At 36.3% G+C, this 17960-nt stretch overlaps 1 protein-coding gene across 9 annotated transcripts; it reads left to right on the forward strand.

The window, feature by feature from the left end:
• Positions 1 to 1314: 1314 nt before the first annotated feature.
• Positions 1315 to 16935, forward strand: LOC113302225 (serine/threonine-protein kinase EDR1-like). Of its 9 annotated transcripts, none has more exons than XM_026551097.1 (19): positions 1316 to 1473; positions 1910 to 1944; positions 2645 to 2706; positions 2952 to 3342; positions 3647 to 3844; positions 5452 to 5643; positions 5738 to 5997; positions 7978 to 8103; positions 8257 to 8346; positions 10684 to 10782; positions 11839 to 11925; positions 12613 to 12730; positions 13550 to 13847; positions 14809 to 14932; positions 15019 to 15038; positions 15299 to 15455; positions 15968 to 16256; positions 16490 to 16562; positions 16654 to 16935. In XM_026551097.1, exons 4-19 carry the CDS (start codon positions 3100 to 3102, stop codon positions 16734 to 16736), a joined length of 2457 nt encoding a protein of 818 aa, XP_026406882.1. In that variant the 5' UTR covers positions 1316 to 1473; positions 1910 to 1944; positions 2645 to 2706; positions 2952 to 3099; the 3' UTR covers positions 16737 to 16935. The 9 variants fall into 9 exon arrangements, with proteins under 9 accessions (XP_026406885.1, XP_026406882.1, XP_026406888.1 ...); XM_026551103.1 differs by having other exon boundaries at positions 7981 to 8103; positions 16654 to 16933; XM_026551101.1 differs by having other exon boundaries at positions 1910 to 1937; positions 16654 to 16933.
• The last annotated feature ends 1025 nt before the right edge of the window (positions 16936 to 17960 follow it).

Genomic DNA, 17960 nt, shown 5'->3' on the forward strand with positions numbered 1-17960 from the left:
TAAAGTTCGCGATTTTCCTTAAGGTTTTTTTTTCGGAGTTGCCAAGCTCAAGTTGAGCATCTACTACATATGCTAGTAGTAGGTGTAATAAGGTGTCTTATCCTGGAGATATTCGTCCTGTGAGGGCTACAGCATCACTCTTGAATGTAGTCGGACGCCAATGTCTTAAGGACAGCGTGTTGAACACGTGACTCACTCTGTTTTTCAAAGTTTTGTCTTGTTGCTGTTGCGGAGATCTGGGGAGATCGTTCATTTCGTCAAATCGATCACTTCCATCATAAATGAGCTAAGTATCAATAACTTTTGCTTATTTGATTTTTCCTTATTTTTGATTATTGCACCCAACATCTCTAAGCATCGGGATGTTAGCTTTCGTAGCTTGGTTTTTGAAGGAGGATGAATACCCATCTCTTCTAAGGGTGGACCTTGTAGATTTCTTCTTCTTCAAGTAGTAATACCACACCGCTGATTACCAATGCGATAACCAAGTGTCGAAGATTAAACATACGAAATCAAAAACCTAGAAAATTATATAAAAAGTTAACTATACAATACCTAAAAACAAACATAAAACAAAAATAAATAACAATTAATAGGTACCAACTGCTCCGGGCAGTGGTGCCAAAACGTAATAGGCTGGCGTCAGCATAATATACTAATTTTTTGGGTTTTATTTTCACTTCAAAGTTAGAAACAAAATAGCCGATGTTCGAAGAAAGTAAGTAAAAATTTATCTTTGTAAATTAGACCGCGAACTTGTTGCTTCGTATATCGTATTAGAAGCAAACTTATAATAAATAATCAAATATTATATTACTACAAGGTGTTACTTTAATATATATTAGATAGTTTTAATTCTCAACATTGTAATAGGGGTACCAGCTCACCGGAAAGAGTATACAATTTCACACAGGATAAAACATTTTCTTATTTGTCATTTATGGGATTTGGTATTCTTCCCATAAACCGGTAAACACTCTTTACAGCCAGGCTACAGCCAAGTTGGCTAAGCTGCACTTGCAGTATACATCCTGTCAACTTCGTGAAAACAAAAAATCTCGCTTTCCTTCCTCCATGTATGCAACCCTACCAGTACAAATATCAACACATTAAACACCAAATAGTTACTTTATTTATAGCAGAAATCTTGTTTTGACTTTTTATTGACCATACCGTACCTAGCACTGGTGTAAGCTCAACAGTACAGACAGCGTACACATACAGAGTGTAAATACACGTGAATATTGCACGTGCCCGTTTACTCCTACGGCTGAGAAAAATTTGATCCCTCTTTTTTCTCTCATCATCTTCTTCATCGCCCAAACACAGGTAGACAGAGCGACCGAGAGAGAGAGAGAGTGTGTGCGCGTGTGCTAAGCAAGAGGAGAAGAGACCGAGAACTAAGGAAACAAAAATACAAAGATCAAATTGAAACCCTAATTTTTCGGATTTCCATCATCAAAATATCCAGTCGTAAGAAAAATCTTGATTTTATTTTTATTTCTATCTTTATCCATTCGATTAAAGGATTGTTCTTCAATTTCTCTAAATCTCTGTTATAGGGCACTTTCAATTTGATTAGCTTTAGCTGTAGTGTTGGATCGTTCGATCCATTTGATCTGGATCGGACGATTCATTTACTTAGAATTTGATTCACTGTGGAGAAAAAAGATTAAAGTCTTACATGCAGATCATGGTTCCAAGTTTGAATAAATCCTTAGATTAATACTACTTAGGTATTACTTCATTTATTTTTCTTGTAATTTGGAAACAATAATCTGGTTTTGATTTGAATGAAATCTGGTATTAAATTCCCAAATCTGTACAGTTTTCAAATGGGGTGTTTCTTTTGATCCATTTTTAGCACATGTCTTGGGGCTTAATTTCTCTTATAATTGCCTTTTTGCAGATTGAACTTGAAAGCAGCGTTTATTCGTGTAAGCAGTAAGTACATTTTATGGCAGTTTATTACTTAATTGTACTTCTATATTGTGTTTCTTCAGTATCACTCTCGGTCTCAGTATCAAGTACTTTACTATCATTCGGAATTCTGTTTAAGTTATTGAATGCTTAATTTTACTTGTTCTTTTCTTTTTGTAGCATTACGCGATACCTATTGTTTTGTTTTCAGTTAACAAACTTGAATAGGCTATTGACTGAGTTTTCTATAACATTATTTTTTGGTTGTGGGATTTTGAGAGCTAGTTTTGGAAATGAAAGTGTCCATGTTATACTTGGAGAATGGAGTTAAGATTATGTTACTGACGGATGGAACCACTCTATATTAAGTTGGTGGAATTTTTTTGCCCGCTTGTCGTTCCTTGTGTCTTTTTTTATTTCCCATATGTTGGGTTTATTGTGGATAATTTAACAGTATGCATATTGCTGTGCCGAGTGAAAATAATATAATACTGGTCTACGTTCAAGCATTGTACACAAAAACTCACTTTACACATGCACAAAGCAGGCAATATGGTCAATTCATGATGCAATACCAGAATACATAATCCTATATAAGCTTACTGATTCTGTAACATCACATATTTTAGTCAGCATGAGTTTACCATTAAAGAATTTATTCATCAATTCATATGTCATTGGCCAAGTTTTATAATCACTTGATTTTATCTGTCTTCAATCTTAGGCTAGCTTTATTCTCTTGGAACTGGCAACTGTTCTCAACAGAAACATTTACCTATATTTCAGGTTGGTTTACCAGATCTTGTTTCTTCGTCAGACAGTTCAGTTTTCTGGTTTATCATGTGGTTATTTTTGCATATTATTACTCTTCCCTATTCTGGTGTTTCTGACCTGCTATTAAGGTTTTAAATAGTTATTTTGATTCTTTGAAGATAATCTGGGTCCTGATAATATGTTGCTCGTACTTTACATAATGGAGATTTCACGCCATTTAACTCTCATATAGTTTGTGTACTTGTCGTTTATTGCAGGTTATATGGTATCCAGCTTAACAAAGTTATACTAAAAGACTTTCACTCACCTATTCATGGTCGTATAAGAATTTCTTCCAGAATTTCAATGTCCTTTATGGGATGAGAAGTGAGGCGAAATGGTTTTGTACTTTAAAGCTCTAATAAGATGGAAGAGACAAGAGAAGATGCCGGGTCATCGGAACCAGGGTCTTCTAATGCTAACTGGTGGCCGTCAGGACTTATGGACAAATTGCGATCTGTTTCTCTGGCTCAAGAAGAGAGTTTGAATGGTAAAGAAACGTACAATCCTGACCGAGATGACCTGTCATTGCAAACGGCGTCACAAATTCTCTGGACCACAGGGACGCTTTCTGGAGCAATTCCTAATGGTTTTTACTCTGTCATTCCGGTTAGTAGTAGGGGCTTATGTTGCTTTCCAAAATTGATAGTTTCTACTTAAAGACAAGAAGAATTGTTTTTTTAGTAATGCATTTTGCTATAAGCTATTATGGAAAATAATTTTTCTCAGGGTTGCAAGATCTTAGATACCCTTAGTTATTCTTAATAATCAGTGATTACTTTCTCCATAAACTAGTTTTTTATTTCTTCTGAAGCATGAATCTATGATTTTGTTTGTTTGGTTGGTTGTCAAGGATTTGAATTCATTGTCTGAGAAACATGCTTGGTTTCTGATAGAATTGCTATACCCTCAGGAGAAAAAACTCAAGGAACATTTCGACCACATTCCTTCTCCAGAGGAAATTCATGCTCTGGGTTTAGAAGGTTTCCGGGCCGATATTATCCTGGTTGATGGTGAGAAAGATAAGAAACTATCTCTGCTAAAAAACCTAATGGTGGCCTCCGTGCGAGGTTCTAACCCAGCTGCAATGATCAAGAAGATTGCTGGACTGGTGAGTTATTTATGACCTTTTTAGTTATGCAGCTCTATTTTGTCATTCACATTCATATATAGTGAGACGTAAATTAATCTTTCAGTATTAATATACGTTACCATTGAAGTAATTGTCATACGTTGTTGATTGCGTATAGTTTAGTTTAACTTAAAAGAGATCTGTGTAATTCTAGTCGGGGGGCTGAGTATAAACTCTTTTAGCAAAGGTCAAAAGTTATGTGGAAAATAGCTGCATAGGATAAATGCTTTATTGTTCTTTTGGTGTCATTGACATAAACATCATTCCAGTTTACATTGATAGTAACATAAAAAAGTAAATAATATACACTGGTTTCAGATATATAATTGGAATTTGGAAGCAACATTTTTGGCAATGCTAACAGCAGGAGCATAATCTGTAAATCTTAAGCGATGTTAAACTTAAGTTTATGTTATTTCTACCTTACATATACACAAAAGTTCAATTTCTTTGGCGTGTCCACTTGCCATTTAGCGCTTAGATGAACATATACTATATTATATATATGAAATATTTGATTAAACATTACTTGATTAATAATGGGCCCCACTAGTAATTAAATGTAAGGTCTATTATAGGCAGCTTATACTTGCTATCCTCCTAATACATACCGTAACTTGGCTTAAGGGGGGAAAGTAAAAGGTAATGATATATTACTATATTAGTAATAATGTCTAAACTGGCACCACAAATATAACTGTCAATACTGGGTTTGCCCCATTTTGGCTCAGAGATTTAAGATGATAGGTCAGCCTTTTCAGATCCTTTCTGGATTAGTGCAACGTTCCATTAGGTTCGTATTGCTTTCACTGAATTGTATTATTTCACAGAAGTCATCTATACTATAACAGGGATAAGTTTCCCTAATAGCAGTTTTTTTTTGCATACCAACTTAATTATTTCTTAAGATCTGTAAAAAGTCTTAGCAGCCTTTTATTGTTAAAGATACAAATAAGATGGGGTTGCTCTCAGTGTCTCATATTTTCCTCAAGATGTTTGCCATTAGATTGAATAATTAATCTTGTAGGAAGTTTCGATTGCAATACGTTCAAGATACCTTTATTAACTAGTGAACTTCCTAGAGCTTGTATATCAGTAATTAGTTCTATGACTTACTCAACATCAATCATTCAATATACATTAATGATATTTCTTATCAATGTTCGTTAGCCATTTAAAGATCTAATGAGGACCTAAGTTTGTTGATGTTTTATTTCTTTTCTTAAATAAAATTCCCCATAATCTATAGGCACATTGACTTTTGTAGTAATTACATGAGATTTCTAAGTGTATGGTAAGTCACTCTCTTGTGTATCTCTTGTTTTACGCTCACCGCTGATAGCAGCGGAGTATTATCTTTTAAACATGAATTTTGCTGGTTGACCAAAAAAAAAAAAAACGAAATAGTTTTCAGGTAATCCACCTTCAATGTAGAGAACTTACGCCTTGTTGTTGTTAAGTCTATGACTCCATATCTTAGAAAACTAATCGGAAATTGTCGTTAAGTGAATGAGTCGTACCTTCTATTACAGTTTTACTTTGTTTTACATATCTGCACTTTTACATAACTCAACTACCTTGTTCAGGTTTCTGACTTCTATAAGCGACCAGCTTCTGAACTAAGTCCTGCAAAAGCTGCACTTGAAGACAACTCTCATTTTTCGGAGAGTCGAGGTGTGCAGCTTTTAGGACAGATAAAGAATGGCTTATGCCGACCACGAGCTATCCTATTCAAAGTTCTTGCAGATACTGTAGGGCTTGAAAGCAGGCTGGTGGTGGTAAGCTTTATCTTTTTTGTTTCCCCATGGTAAACAACTTATGTTATTCGTATATTTCTTACTCTCAGTGATTTTGCATTTCTCTATTTCTCAGGGTTTACCTACTGATGGTGCAATTGAACACACAGATTCATATAAACATATGTCTGTGATTGTGGTGCTGAATTCTGTGGAGCTACTGGTTGATCTTATGCGTTTTCCAGGTCAACTAATTCCATATTCGAGTAGGGCGGTCTTCATGTCTCATATATCTGCTGCAGGAGAGAGCGACTCCGCCGAGAACGATTCCTGTGATTCACCTCTTGAACCAAACAGTCCTCTCTATGGATTTTCAGATAGAGCGGATGTTGAAGGGTAAGTTGATAATTGCTCGTCTTCACATTTGAGCCTTGTTTCTTTTTTAACTGTCCTTAAGTTGCAGAAGTACTGTTTTTTCTTTTATAACTAGCTAACCTTGTGCATCTTGGTGTATATAGTAATGGTAACATATGTTTGGAAGGCTTTTTCCAAAATCTGAGTTCACATATTCTTGACTTTTTTGAGTAACCTTGTGCATCTTGTGCTGTATTTTGGCCGTGATTTTCTGTTACTTTCAACTTTTTGTTACATGGAAATAAGTTGGAAGGTGTATGTCTTATGATGGATTGGATAATAAAAAATGCTCTAAAATTGGGATTCTGCAGAGTATTAAAATGATCATAAAGTTAGAGGAACGTAATTCTCACCTTTCTAGGGGTGGTGTATAACATATAAATCTCTACTGTATATTCTAGTGACTCGTGTAAAGCATTTTTATTAGAACTTCTCCGGGTTTTGACCTTTGATATTGTCGACATGGGTAAAAATAATATTGGTCTATATTAGCTCATGTTGAAGAGGAAAACCAGCTTGTAAGTAGTTGATCGTTTATCATCTGGACAAGAAAAAGGATTCTTTTTTTTTTTTGAAAATCTGGAATAGCACGGGTTGTAAGGTGGAGGGGTATTTTATTTCCTTAAAGCAGATTGTGTGACTGGTGTCATTTATGGTGAGTACGATACCTTTAACCCGAAATGATAATTATACTGTATGTATTTAGGGCTTGCAATTCCTCTTTTCCGTGTTGATTTTGAAGATTCTCCCGTTGGATGAAATCCTTAGGTCTAAATGAGCACTAAATTATGGTTGTTTCACATGTCAAGCTCAAGTACACCCCTTCTCATCCAATTTATTGTGGTTTCAAGATCAGTTTTAGGATCCTTTAGTTCTGATCTATCCCAAGCCATGGTAATTGTGTCAAGGACACAATCTTGTTACTCTCTAGCGTCTTTGCTGAATCTCTTCTTAGTTGTATTTCTGTAGATTGAGTTGAACAATACTTTCATAAGATAGGGCGTTTTCTCTGATCTCGAGCCAGGACTGCGGTGAAGGCTATAGGTAGAGGAAGGGGGAGTTGTAGGGAGTTTCTCGGGAATATGCACTGAACTGGTCCGTTTTATTTCCTTTCTTAGTCTCTCTCTCTATACAGTCAGGACTGAACTGGAATATGCACTGAACTGCTCCTTTGAATAGTACTTTCATAAGATAGGGCCTTTTCTCTGATCTAGAGTCAGGACTGTGGTGAAGCTATAGTTAGGCGAAGGGGAGTAATAGGGAGTTTCTTGAGAATATGCACTGAACTGGTCCTTTTTATTTACTTTCTTAGTATCTCTCTCAAAATCTGTTGATTGTTTTAGTTATCTCTATGTTGAATCTCCATGGATTAAATGTAATTCCTTTCTCATTGGTTTTTACGCATGGAGAACTAAATCCTTAATTTAGCTATCAGTCTTAGAGCCCCTATACTATCGTTGTTTTCGTGTCCTTAGCTGTTAGGTTCAACTTACTGATATAACAATATTTATTTTAGCACATCTAAGAACTAGAACCGTTGATGTTGCTTCTTTAATACAAGACAGTCGGATGCAAGGACAACTGGAAGAAATAACAATTTGAGGGTAACCATATCAAGGCTGCTCTGGGAGAATTTTAGATTTTCTTCACTGGTAAAAAAATCCAAGATAAAGCGAATTTTCCTAATATTGAGTAGTTTTTTGCTATAGTATCTTCTCGATTATGACGCCATAAAAATATGGTTGTATGGCAGAAAAGCATCGACATAATATGATAGTAAAGAATCCGATTAATCTTATGCTACATTAATCTTGAAATAAATGAGAATTGGAATTTTTACTGTAACGAAAGAGCTATACTGGTTTTATGTTGGATAATTTCTGCCTTCCTTACTTATATGGAAATTATTTTGATCATCTAGATCTTTTTGCCGTCTCTGATTATCGCTTTATTCCTTTATAGTAGTCCCGAGCAAGATGATACCCTTCATTGCTTATACCAACGAAAATTCGAAGCATCTAGTGCATCAGGTTCTCCAGCACGTAATATAATGTTGCGAAGAACGACCTCCAGTGAGGGAAAGCTAAGGTAGGTTTAAATATTTTCTAATGAATTTATTAGAAGTAGTATCCAATGCATATTATGCTATTAGAGTTTCCAGCTTAGTACCTGCATCGCTGTCAATTCTAACACTGTTTAGTTGTTGTGATGTAATTATTTTTGATTTTTTTATTTCACCAGTTTATCACATAGTGATCCCAACATCGCAAACAATATTTGGCGTCGTAGTCGAAGAAAAGTAATCGCGGAACAACGGACAGCTAGTTCAAGGTTTTACTCTTTCGTCGTCTACTTGCCTTGGCATGTTATTCGGGATAGAAATTGTACTAATCTCCTTGAAACTTGCTTACTAGTTTAAGTATTGCGCTATGCGCTGTTGGATATCTATATGATAAGAGGTTTGCTAGACTTTATAGGTGCAGTTACAGAGTAGTAGGGGCAGTGCTTGTTTGGATTATCTGTACATTCCTCAGTATCTTAAGGAAATGCCATGTTGGTTAGTCTCTTAAGGAAACGCCATGTTGGTGGGGATGTTAATGTTCACACTGCAAGGGACTTACCATTTCCATGTGGTCCCTAGGAAGTAGTGCATTAAATCATGCACGCACGAGCAGTATAAACCGAACTTGACCAAAATTAATAAGTTCCTTTCTCATTAGGTGTGTTAATGTGTTCTGTAAACAGATCTTCAAAGTTATTTGGGCTTTGAGGTACTCATACTGACACAGAGATAACACCCCATTAGAAATTTACATAACTTAAATAGTAATATCAAGCTCAGAGTGATCGTATGAGTGAAGTTAACTGGATGTACATCAAACTATGTTTTTTTTCTTGTAGTGGGTTAGGTTTGGTTTTTTTATATGTTAAGCTGCATTAATCATTTAGTTGGTGCATTCCACCAATTATCAGATTCTTCCAATAACACCCTGATACTGTCCCACTTAACCAGTAGCCGCAATATGATTTGGGTTTCCCCAGAAGATATCATTCTTCTTAGGAGGGGTCCAAAGGTAGGAAAAGCTGTGTCTCTTGCCTGATACAGACCATGCGAGGTCCTTAATTCATATTATTATGAGATTTCAACCTCGTTGAAAAGTGCCTCTTTTTTTTTGGCAAATGCTTTGTCATTTCTCATATTGGTTTGAATCATAGGCTTTAGCTTATCTATTTGATCTGTTACAGTTGATGCCATTCTAATGTCTTGAGTATGAGCGTTGTACCTATTAGTTTTAGTGCTTTAACTTTTTCTTTATCCCTGTACCACGTTAACGTTTTATTATTTCTAGGAGGAAGATAGAGCGCTTAAAAAAACGAGTCTTTACAATCCTTAAAAACGAGTCTTTACATCTCTGGTCCTTAATTATCTATTTGATCTGTTACAGGTGATGCCATTCTAATGTCTTGAGTATGGGCGTTGTACCTATTAGTTTTAGTGCTTTAACTTTTTCTTAATCCCTGTACCACGTGAACGTTTTATTATTTCTAGGAGGAAGATAGAGCGCTTAAAAAAACGAGTCTTTACAATCCTTAATTCCGTTTCAAATTTTCGCTTCATCACGTTACTGTGTTGTTGGAAAACGTACTCCACTCAAGTCTGATCCTACTACTGTTGGCCCAACTTTATACATTCTTTGGTCATTCGGGTTTTACTTACATTTTGTTAGCATCCTTAGTTTCCAAATCAAGCCTTCCCAATCAGTTGTCCCAATTATTGAAATCATTTCAGAGGTTTTCCCTGACTTTGTCCGTGTCAACAAACAATTCGAAATACCTTGACTGATACTACTATGGTGCTCCTTGAGTGTTTGCTGATATCTCTTTGTTCAGTGTTGCTTTATTACTTCCTCAGATGAAATGTCGTATAAGTTCTATGCTCCTATGTTTTTGTTGGCTATTTTGTACATCTCTGGTCATGTGAGTGAGTTGTAGATTGTTTATTTTTTGTTGCTGTAGCCTTTATGTAGTCTTCCAAATTCGTAGATAGCTTATTCTTCCCAAGTCATCAATTCTGCTCTTTATGGGACCGCAACTTTATCATGAGACAGTCATGGTAAATTATCCCTTTTATAGCCCTGTGCTCCTCTTTTCTTTTATAAGTTTCAATGCTCGTACCTCTTGGATTAGAACTTCAGCAACACAATCTAATGCAAAGTTTAGCATTGGTTTCTATCATGTGAAAATAATCAGCTGCATTCCTCCCCTCACTTACAGATGACTTCAGGTGTAATCAAGCTTCGAGCTATAACAGTATTTGGCAACATTTAATCTCCACAATGTAGCTTCATACTAGGAATCATGTTTTCTGGGCCTTTTTTTGATTCTGCAGACATGTCATGTAGTTTGGGGTTTTTGGTACAATAGGTCATACTATGTTATCATTCAACATTGGTACACCTAAAAACACATCTGACCGCTATCAGTTATTAACTCAATCTCACCTTTGTCAAAAAATGTTCTCCGTCCCACTATTAGTTAAAAGTAAAGACACTAGCCCAGGTAGTGGCACCACAGTAACATGTACATCTTTTACTCAATTTGTATTTTGTATTGAATCACTGTAAAACTTCCTTGTACTTGTTTTCTGATTACTATCACCTTTTGCAGTCCAGAACACCCCTTATTTCGAGGACGTGGACGTTCCATGCTCAGCGGCAGTGGTAGACAATCATTTAGAGAATATGCAGATGATTTAACTCCATCAAGGTGTTACTGCAGTATCTCATTTCATTTCATATATAGTCATGTTTGTGTAACAGTTTTCTGGTTTTTTGCTGCTTTAAAATTCTCTGTGCTTCCCTTTTATGTAGATCTTCTCATACTTCACCAAACAATTTCTCTGAGCTTTTCCAAAACATAGCTCTACGATACAATGAGCCATTTTGCTGTTGTGGTTCAGTTTTTTGATGCCTTGAATGCATGGATAAGCCTTACGCGATTGTGTTCCCAAGTGAAAGGTTATTGCTTTTGTTATGTAGATATTTCACCAGAATCAAGTAGTTCAACCCATCCTTACGAAATTGAGATTTATTTTCCGCTTGTGTGGATTGTTAATGAAAGTTGTGTGGCACTGTGGTGTCTCCTCTTTCTTTGCCACATCCTTTTTATATAGTTATTGCTTTATTTATGGACATTCACCAGATTCTCAAGTAGTTCAGCAGATCCTTCATATAATTTTTTGTCGTATATAATTTTTAACTTTTTATTGTTATGTCAGTTTTAGGCTCATTACTGTAATTCAGACTTGGCAAAAGCTCTCTCTTAGTGAGTTACTTATACTTGGGGTTGATAACTTCCACCTGCCAACATGCCTATGGTCGTCCCTACCATATTGCCAGACTTTTCCCCACCAGATTCTTGCTAATTACTATTCCACACTTTTACATTGCTGATGGAAACATCATGTCAGATTAGCAGGACTTTGAGTTGAAAGAAAGGATAATTACTAATCTTTCCAATTTAGTGCAGTAGTTTTTAAGGATGTCTGGTATAGGATATATTCTGAGTTCTCGATAACATTCCAAACTCATGTGTATCTGTATTTGGTTTTTTGATGACATCCAGTTGCATTAGAAATCTGTGATGTTACTGCTTGTATTTTCCCTCAGCCATCTCTTTTTAAGATTTTGCATTAGTTTCATTTTTCGGAAGGGTTAACATTCTTTATCGTGATTATACTTCTAACTTGGCGAGACTCTTCTCTACGCCTATGGATCTACATTATCTTTTTAGTATGAATTAAAGTGCTATGAATTTTCGCAGGTCAGATGGTACCTCAACGTCAGAGACTCGTAGAATTAGAAGGAGAAGCATCAGCATAACTCCAGAGATTGGCGATGATATCGTAAGGTTGCTTTCTATCTGTCTGCTACCTTTTACCCAAGTTTTTGCTAGAGTGAAACACTTACTTTACTAAAAAGCTCTTTACAAAATCTGCTGGAATGCATGTATATGGATCCAAAAAAGCCATCAATAACAATGTAGAAAGACGCCGCCTTTGAAGCAGTCTAGGTTATGTGTCACTATCAGGGTTTATCATTTTTGACACAGAAATCGGTAAAATGCTTCAGTATTTTTGGAGCTTTTCTGGGTCAATGAGTTAATTGCCAGAACTTACCATACCGATTTAGGCTCATTTTAATACAACCATCAAAAAATTCCGTTTGACTGCTGATCAGTGGATAACAATCATTAGATTCTGTATTATGGTAATGGCAAAGTCAAAAGGAATTTTCTTCAAGTTTAGTATGCAAGTTATCCTGGTTGCAGATTGTTGCCAGATTTGGTGGTGGTCATTCTTGTTGTTAAATAGATTACGTCTTCAAGTTATCTATACAATGAGAAAGTCAAAGTATAACTAACGACTGAAATTATATACCGGACATTCCTAGGATCTGTTTTTTAGCTGCAGTTTTCTGTGAAACGGGATATCTATATCTTGTTCATGATGACTGTCTGTTATCTTTTTTAGTTTTCTATGATGATTATCGTCTGTTATCGTTTCTAATGCTCGCATCACATGTCCAATGAACACAGGGCTGTGCGAGCTATGAATGAAACCTTGAAGCAAAACCGACTGTTAAAGCAACAAGGTCATGACGGATCAGTTTCTAACTCCCCAACTAAACTCGATAGTCCAGATCTCCACAAGAATGTACGTATATCTACTCTGGTTGTCAGTGGTTGCATTACAAACATACCCTTGCTTCTCTTTAGCATCAGATCTTCCTTTCTATTGGCATGATTTTTTTTTCCATGTCTGTATTTTGGTTTATTTCTTTCAAGATATTACGAATTGACATCAACCAAAACCCCACCTTCCTTTGTTTTTCTTAATTGGTTATGGAGTTAAATTCAAATGCAAAGCTCTTCAACCGTTGCCACCTATTTGTTATAACCAGCTTTAAAGAATAAAACTTGCAGCACACATACCTTGTTATGTAAAAACCGAAAAATCCTTGTATCCCAGGTTAAGATTACAGTAGGATTGAAACATTAAATACTGGAGCTTGACCTCATCGTTTGGTATATTAGGCTATAGAATGCACTAACTCTCTCTCTCTCTCTCTCTCTCTCTCTCTCTCTCTCTCCCTCCCTGGACAATTATAATCAAGATAAGACATCCTGAAAACTTTCTGGTAAAAATTCACTGATGACGCTGATATCCCACCTACAGAAGTCTAGGTAAAAATGGTAAAAATATAGGGATTAAACCATGAATGGTGGAATTTCCTTGTTGATACCTTGATGTTGTACTGAAACTTTCCTGTTAAATACATCTTTTAATACACTCAATTGGACATTTCACGTTGAAAATAGAAATTTTCTTATTTGTTGCCTCAGTTTAGAGTCGAGATATGATTGGATGTGGATTATGTATCTTTTGCATAACTCTTAATAACAGGAAATATTTTGATTAAAGTTTAATATGATGAGCAGCTTCATATGGTGCTTAAATTATTTTGTGTATCAGTTACCAAATTTTAGTCTGGACGAGCGTGATAAAATATCAAGTGAAATATCTGGTAGATATAGTCATCCTGGAAAGCAACCAAGTTCACAAACGGCAGTATCACTACCTTCATCTCCTCGTGCGTTTAGAGGCCATGATTCTGAGAGAAGTGCGCGTCCGCATTTTGTTGGAGATGAGTTTATCTCAACATGGAACAAAGTCCTAGAATCTTCGACATTTCTTAACAAGCCTCTGTTACCTTTTCAAGAATGGAATATTGACTACTCGGAGTTAACTGTTGGAACTCGTGTTGGGATAGGTAAGCATTGTTCTTCGAAGGGTATTACTAACTCAGTTAGAATCTGCATACCGTTTCGCATGTATGTTTGTTCTGAAAGGATGATCTTTACTAGTTCAATTAGAGGCGGTAAGATTGAACTAATTCTAGTGGACATCTTGGTCTCGAGTCCCTTTCTTGTATATTAGTTGTCATCTAGATAATGGTATTGATTTGAAAACAGAACAAGAGAAGCTCCAGGAAAGCCCCTTCTCTTCTGTTCTTTTCCGTTGTCAGCTCCAACTCAGAGAATCATTGTTTCGAGCTGAAATACCATGTTTATTTTAATTCCAATGCCATAATGCCCTAACTAGTTTCTAGATCACATACTGTATCTCGTCATATCCATATGCAATAATGATACGGATGATACGTGTGTCGCACACGCTAAGCCGGTAAAATAGAACAAGCCACAAATGCGAACTTGACTTGCACACATATAATTAACTTGTTCTGTTTTTATTTGACCGACTTTTCAGTATTATTTTATGTTCCATTAGATTTGAAAATGCTGCAATTGCATGCTAGACATTTCAAATGTAAATATATAGTTTGAATGAAGACAAGTACGTACTAGTGCACATAAGAGAAACACTCAGCATCTATTGTCAATATGTACAAATACCCAAAAGCCCCCCCTCAACGGTGGGCCCAGTGTTCATATGTTTGAGATGGCAAAATCTAGTAAACAAAGTTTCCTTGGTACACAAATATATCCCTATGGGAATACTTACATATAATGTAGGGAAGTTCGAGATTCATATATTATGACCTTGGGCTATCACCGCATTTCTGATGACTGTTCAATGTTCTCCTGTGCTTAAGTACCTGATTTGCAATGTCTCAGGAGTGCAAGGGTTATAACTTATTTTTTCTTCATGTGTTTTTGTTGAAGGACCATATTTCCTAGTAATCCTATCTAACTTTTCCTATCTGATTTTAGGTTTCTTTGGAGAAGTTTTTCGCGGAATCTGGAATGGGACAGATGTTGCAATAAAGGTTTTTTTAGAGCAAGATTTGACTGCCGAGAATATGGAAGACTTCTGCAATGAAATCTCTATCTTAAGGTATCTTTTTGTTTATCTTTTGATGAATCTGGGATTATGTATTCCGTTTTTCCTTCTCTGACATAGCTTTTCCTTCTTTTCCGCAGCCGCCTTAGACATCCAAATGGTACTTTTCTACACTTAAAAGTGGCTTTCTTTCCGTATTCTCCTTTTATACATCTCTTTTGACCACATGTAAAAGCTGTTCACGAGGGTTATGTATGATTCAAATGTATGGTTATCTTTAAATACGTAGCACTTCTTATGAATAATTTAACCAATTCCTTGATCATGTTTCATGTTTCTTTTTTCTATTTTATGCTGCAAGGATAAATACTTATTACAAGGTCTTACTTGTGTAGCTACTGTGTCTTCCTATTTCTGCAGTTATCCTGTTCCTTGGAGCCTGTACAAGGCCTCCTCATTTATCAATGGTTACGGAATACATGGAGATGGGATCCTTGTATTATTTAATACATATGAGTGGGCAGAAAAAGAAACTCAGTTTGCGCAGGAGATTAAAAATGCTCCGTGATATTTGCAGGTGTGTTCTTAGATTTCGATATCCTTAGTTTTTTGACTTTTCAGTTGGTAACTACTTGTTACTTTAATTTTCTTCTTGGGGTCATTTTGCGTTTCTAAAGTTCTCATGCTCACCTTAAATCCAACTGACAATCACATTCTTTTGTTTAAGATAAGTTGTCTTTAAGGAATGACCCAGATTAAAATGATTGAATATCCAAGACCTCCATGAGCATTGAGTTCCCTGGGGATCTGATTAACAAAGACCTTAATGTAGTAGCATATAGTACATGCTAATGTGAAGGCACAAAAGAAGAAAGAGCTGAAGGAACACTCAATTTCACCTCATGGCCCACGGTTTCAATATGAAATGTAGCAGTGCAAGTAGGGACTTGGGTAATTCATTTTGTTTTTGAGGTCATGCATAAAGGCTTCCTACTAACCCAAGTGACCTACTTTGCGGATATAGAGTACATATATGTGCAGAAGCCTGTGTATATTAATCTGATTTTTCTTTGTTGTATGTCATTTAAGGGGATTGATGTGCATACACCGAATGAAGATCGTTCATCGTGATGTAAAAAGTGCAAATTGTCTAGTGAATAAGCATTACATGGTCAAGATATGTGATTTTGGTCTCTCAAGAGTGATGGCTGAATCTCCCATGAGAGATACCTCGTCAGCAGGAACTCCAGAATGGATGGCTCCCGAACTTATACGCAATGAACCCTTCACGGAGAAGTGTGATGTATTCAGCCTTGGTGTGATAATGTGGGAGCTCTGCACTCTGAACCGACCATGGGAAGGTGTATCCCCTATGCAGGTGAGTGATCTTTATGTTCTTGCGCTGTGTTTTTGTATTCAGGAACAGTTGTCCATTTCTCTGAAAGTGTAATATGAGATGACGAAAATTCTGATTTTAAAGAAGGATCAAGTATGCAAGTATTACAAGTCTATATTCATATTGGATGTATACGAGCTTAAACTGTAGCAAGAAAATGAATGAAGGATATCAAAGTAAACAATATTTTAATTTGATGGTTTTCTGCTTTATAGGTTGTTTATGCAGTTGCTAATGAGGGTTCAAGGCTGGAGATTCCTGAAGGTCCACTAGGGAAACTAATTCAAGGTAATCTCAGTTTTTCATTGGCTGCCAAATTCTCATGACAAATGGGATGGGGATTACATGAAATCTCACTTTCTAATGATCCTCATTGCAGATTGTTGGGCTGAGCCAGACGATCGACCAAGCTGTGAGGAGATTCTAACTCGTTTGCTCGACTGCGAATACGCACTGTGCTGATTGCCAGCATTTTGTTGTTGATGTTGTAAGGTTTTTTTTTTTTTTTTTTTTTTACTGTAAATTAGATATGTAATTCTGAAAACAGATCGTTATCAGCCCAGTTTTCCATAGTAGTTTTCTTTTGTATCTTGCTACACAGAATGTATGGCCCAACCTTTGAGGTATATGTTGAAAGCAATAAGAGGTTTTCTTTTGACTAGGTTGAGTTTAGGTTCTCACGGACTTCTACTGATACTACATAGAATTTCAGGGTAACAGATCATAAATAGTGTGATCAATTTAGGGTTTCAACCAGATTTTCACAAGGCTATTGACTTTTTTGCCAACTCCAATGATAATGGTCTTTTGAAGTGTTGGTTACGTTCACGGTCCACCAACCACAGTCAGCATCAGTGTACATGTCTGGCTGCCGTCACGCACCCTCCAAACTCCTTTAAAGGTCATATCTGACTACCATTCGGTAATATTCTTCCTTGAGATGGGTACTAATGACAAGGACGCTTTAAAGCTAGCGTCAAAATGCTCTAGCCACTAGTTAGGTCTTGTAAGTTTGTGATAGTGCACCCACCTATGTATGATAGAGGGCCCATGTAGACTCTTCTGATCTAAGTTATTATCATTGACATGTACGAGTCTTCAATTGCATATTCTGCGTACGTTTTTACTTCTTAGGGGTTATGGTTAGATTTCCAGGGATGTAAAACAACACGAGATGTAAAATCTTGATTTTTGCAAAATGTCACAGTACGTCTCGTTTTACCCTGCATGCGAGGTTGTTTCTCTTAAAGAACACCTTTTGGTTTAGGAAGACCAAGCCGTCGAATGAAGAAGAATTAAACAGTGGATAGTGTCCTAGCTACATTCAGTGAAGAGTGTTTCTTATGGTTCTCCACGGATTTGAAAGTTAGTTGTGGGATTTGTGAAGCAGAGGTTTTTCTCATATCCCACGAGACCCAACTCAAGACGAGTGGTAAAGTTATGATGTTTCAGGTTCAAAAAAAGGAATCGAATCTACCATGGAGTCTCTCAGGTATGGAATCCATGTAGAGCTGATAGCCCCAAAGGGAGTGTTATAATTAATCACACAGTTGAGGAGCCCTTCGAAATTGTGGATACCATTTGAGCAACTCTTCTGCTCTAGCCATCATACAACTAACTTATCTTGTATCCCAATAAACAAATATTACTCCTCCCCCACACCTATCAGCCATGGGAAACAATGTG

This window comes from Papaver somniferum, chromosome 8 (assembly GCF_003573695.1).
Source record: "Papaver somniferum cultivar HN1 chromosome 8, ASM357369v1, whole genome shotgun sequence".
NCBI classification, from domain to species: Eukaryota; Viridiplantae; Streptophyta; class Magnoliopsida; order Ranunculales; family Papaveraceae; genus Papaver; species Papaver somniferum.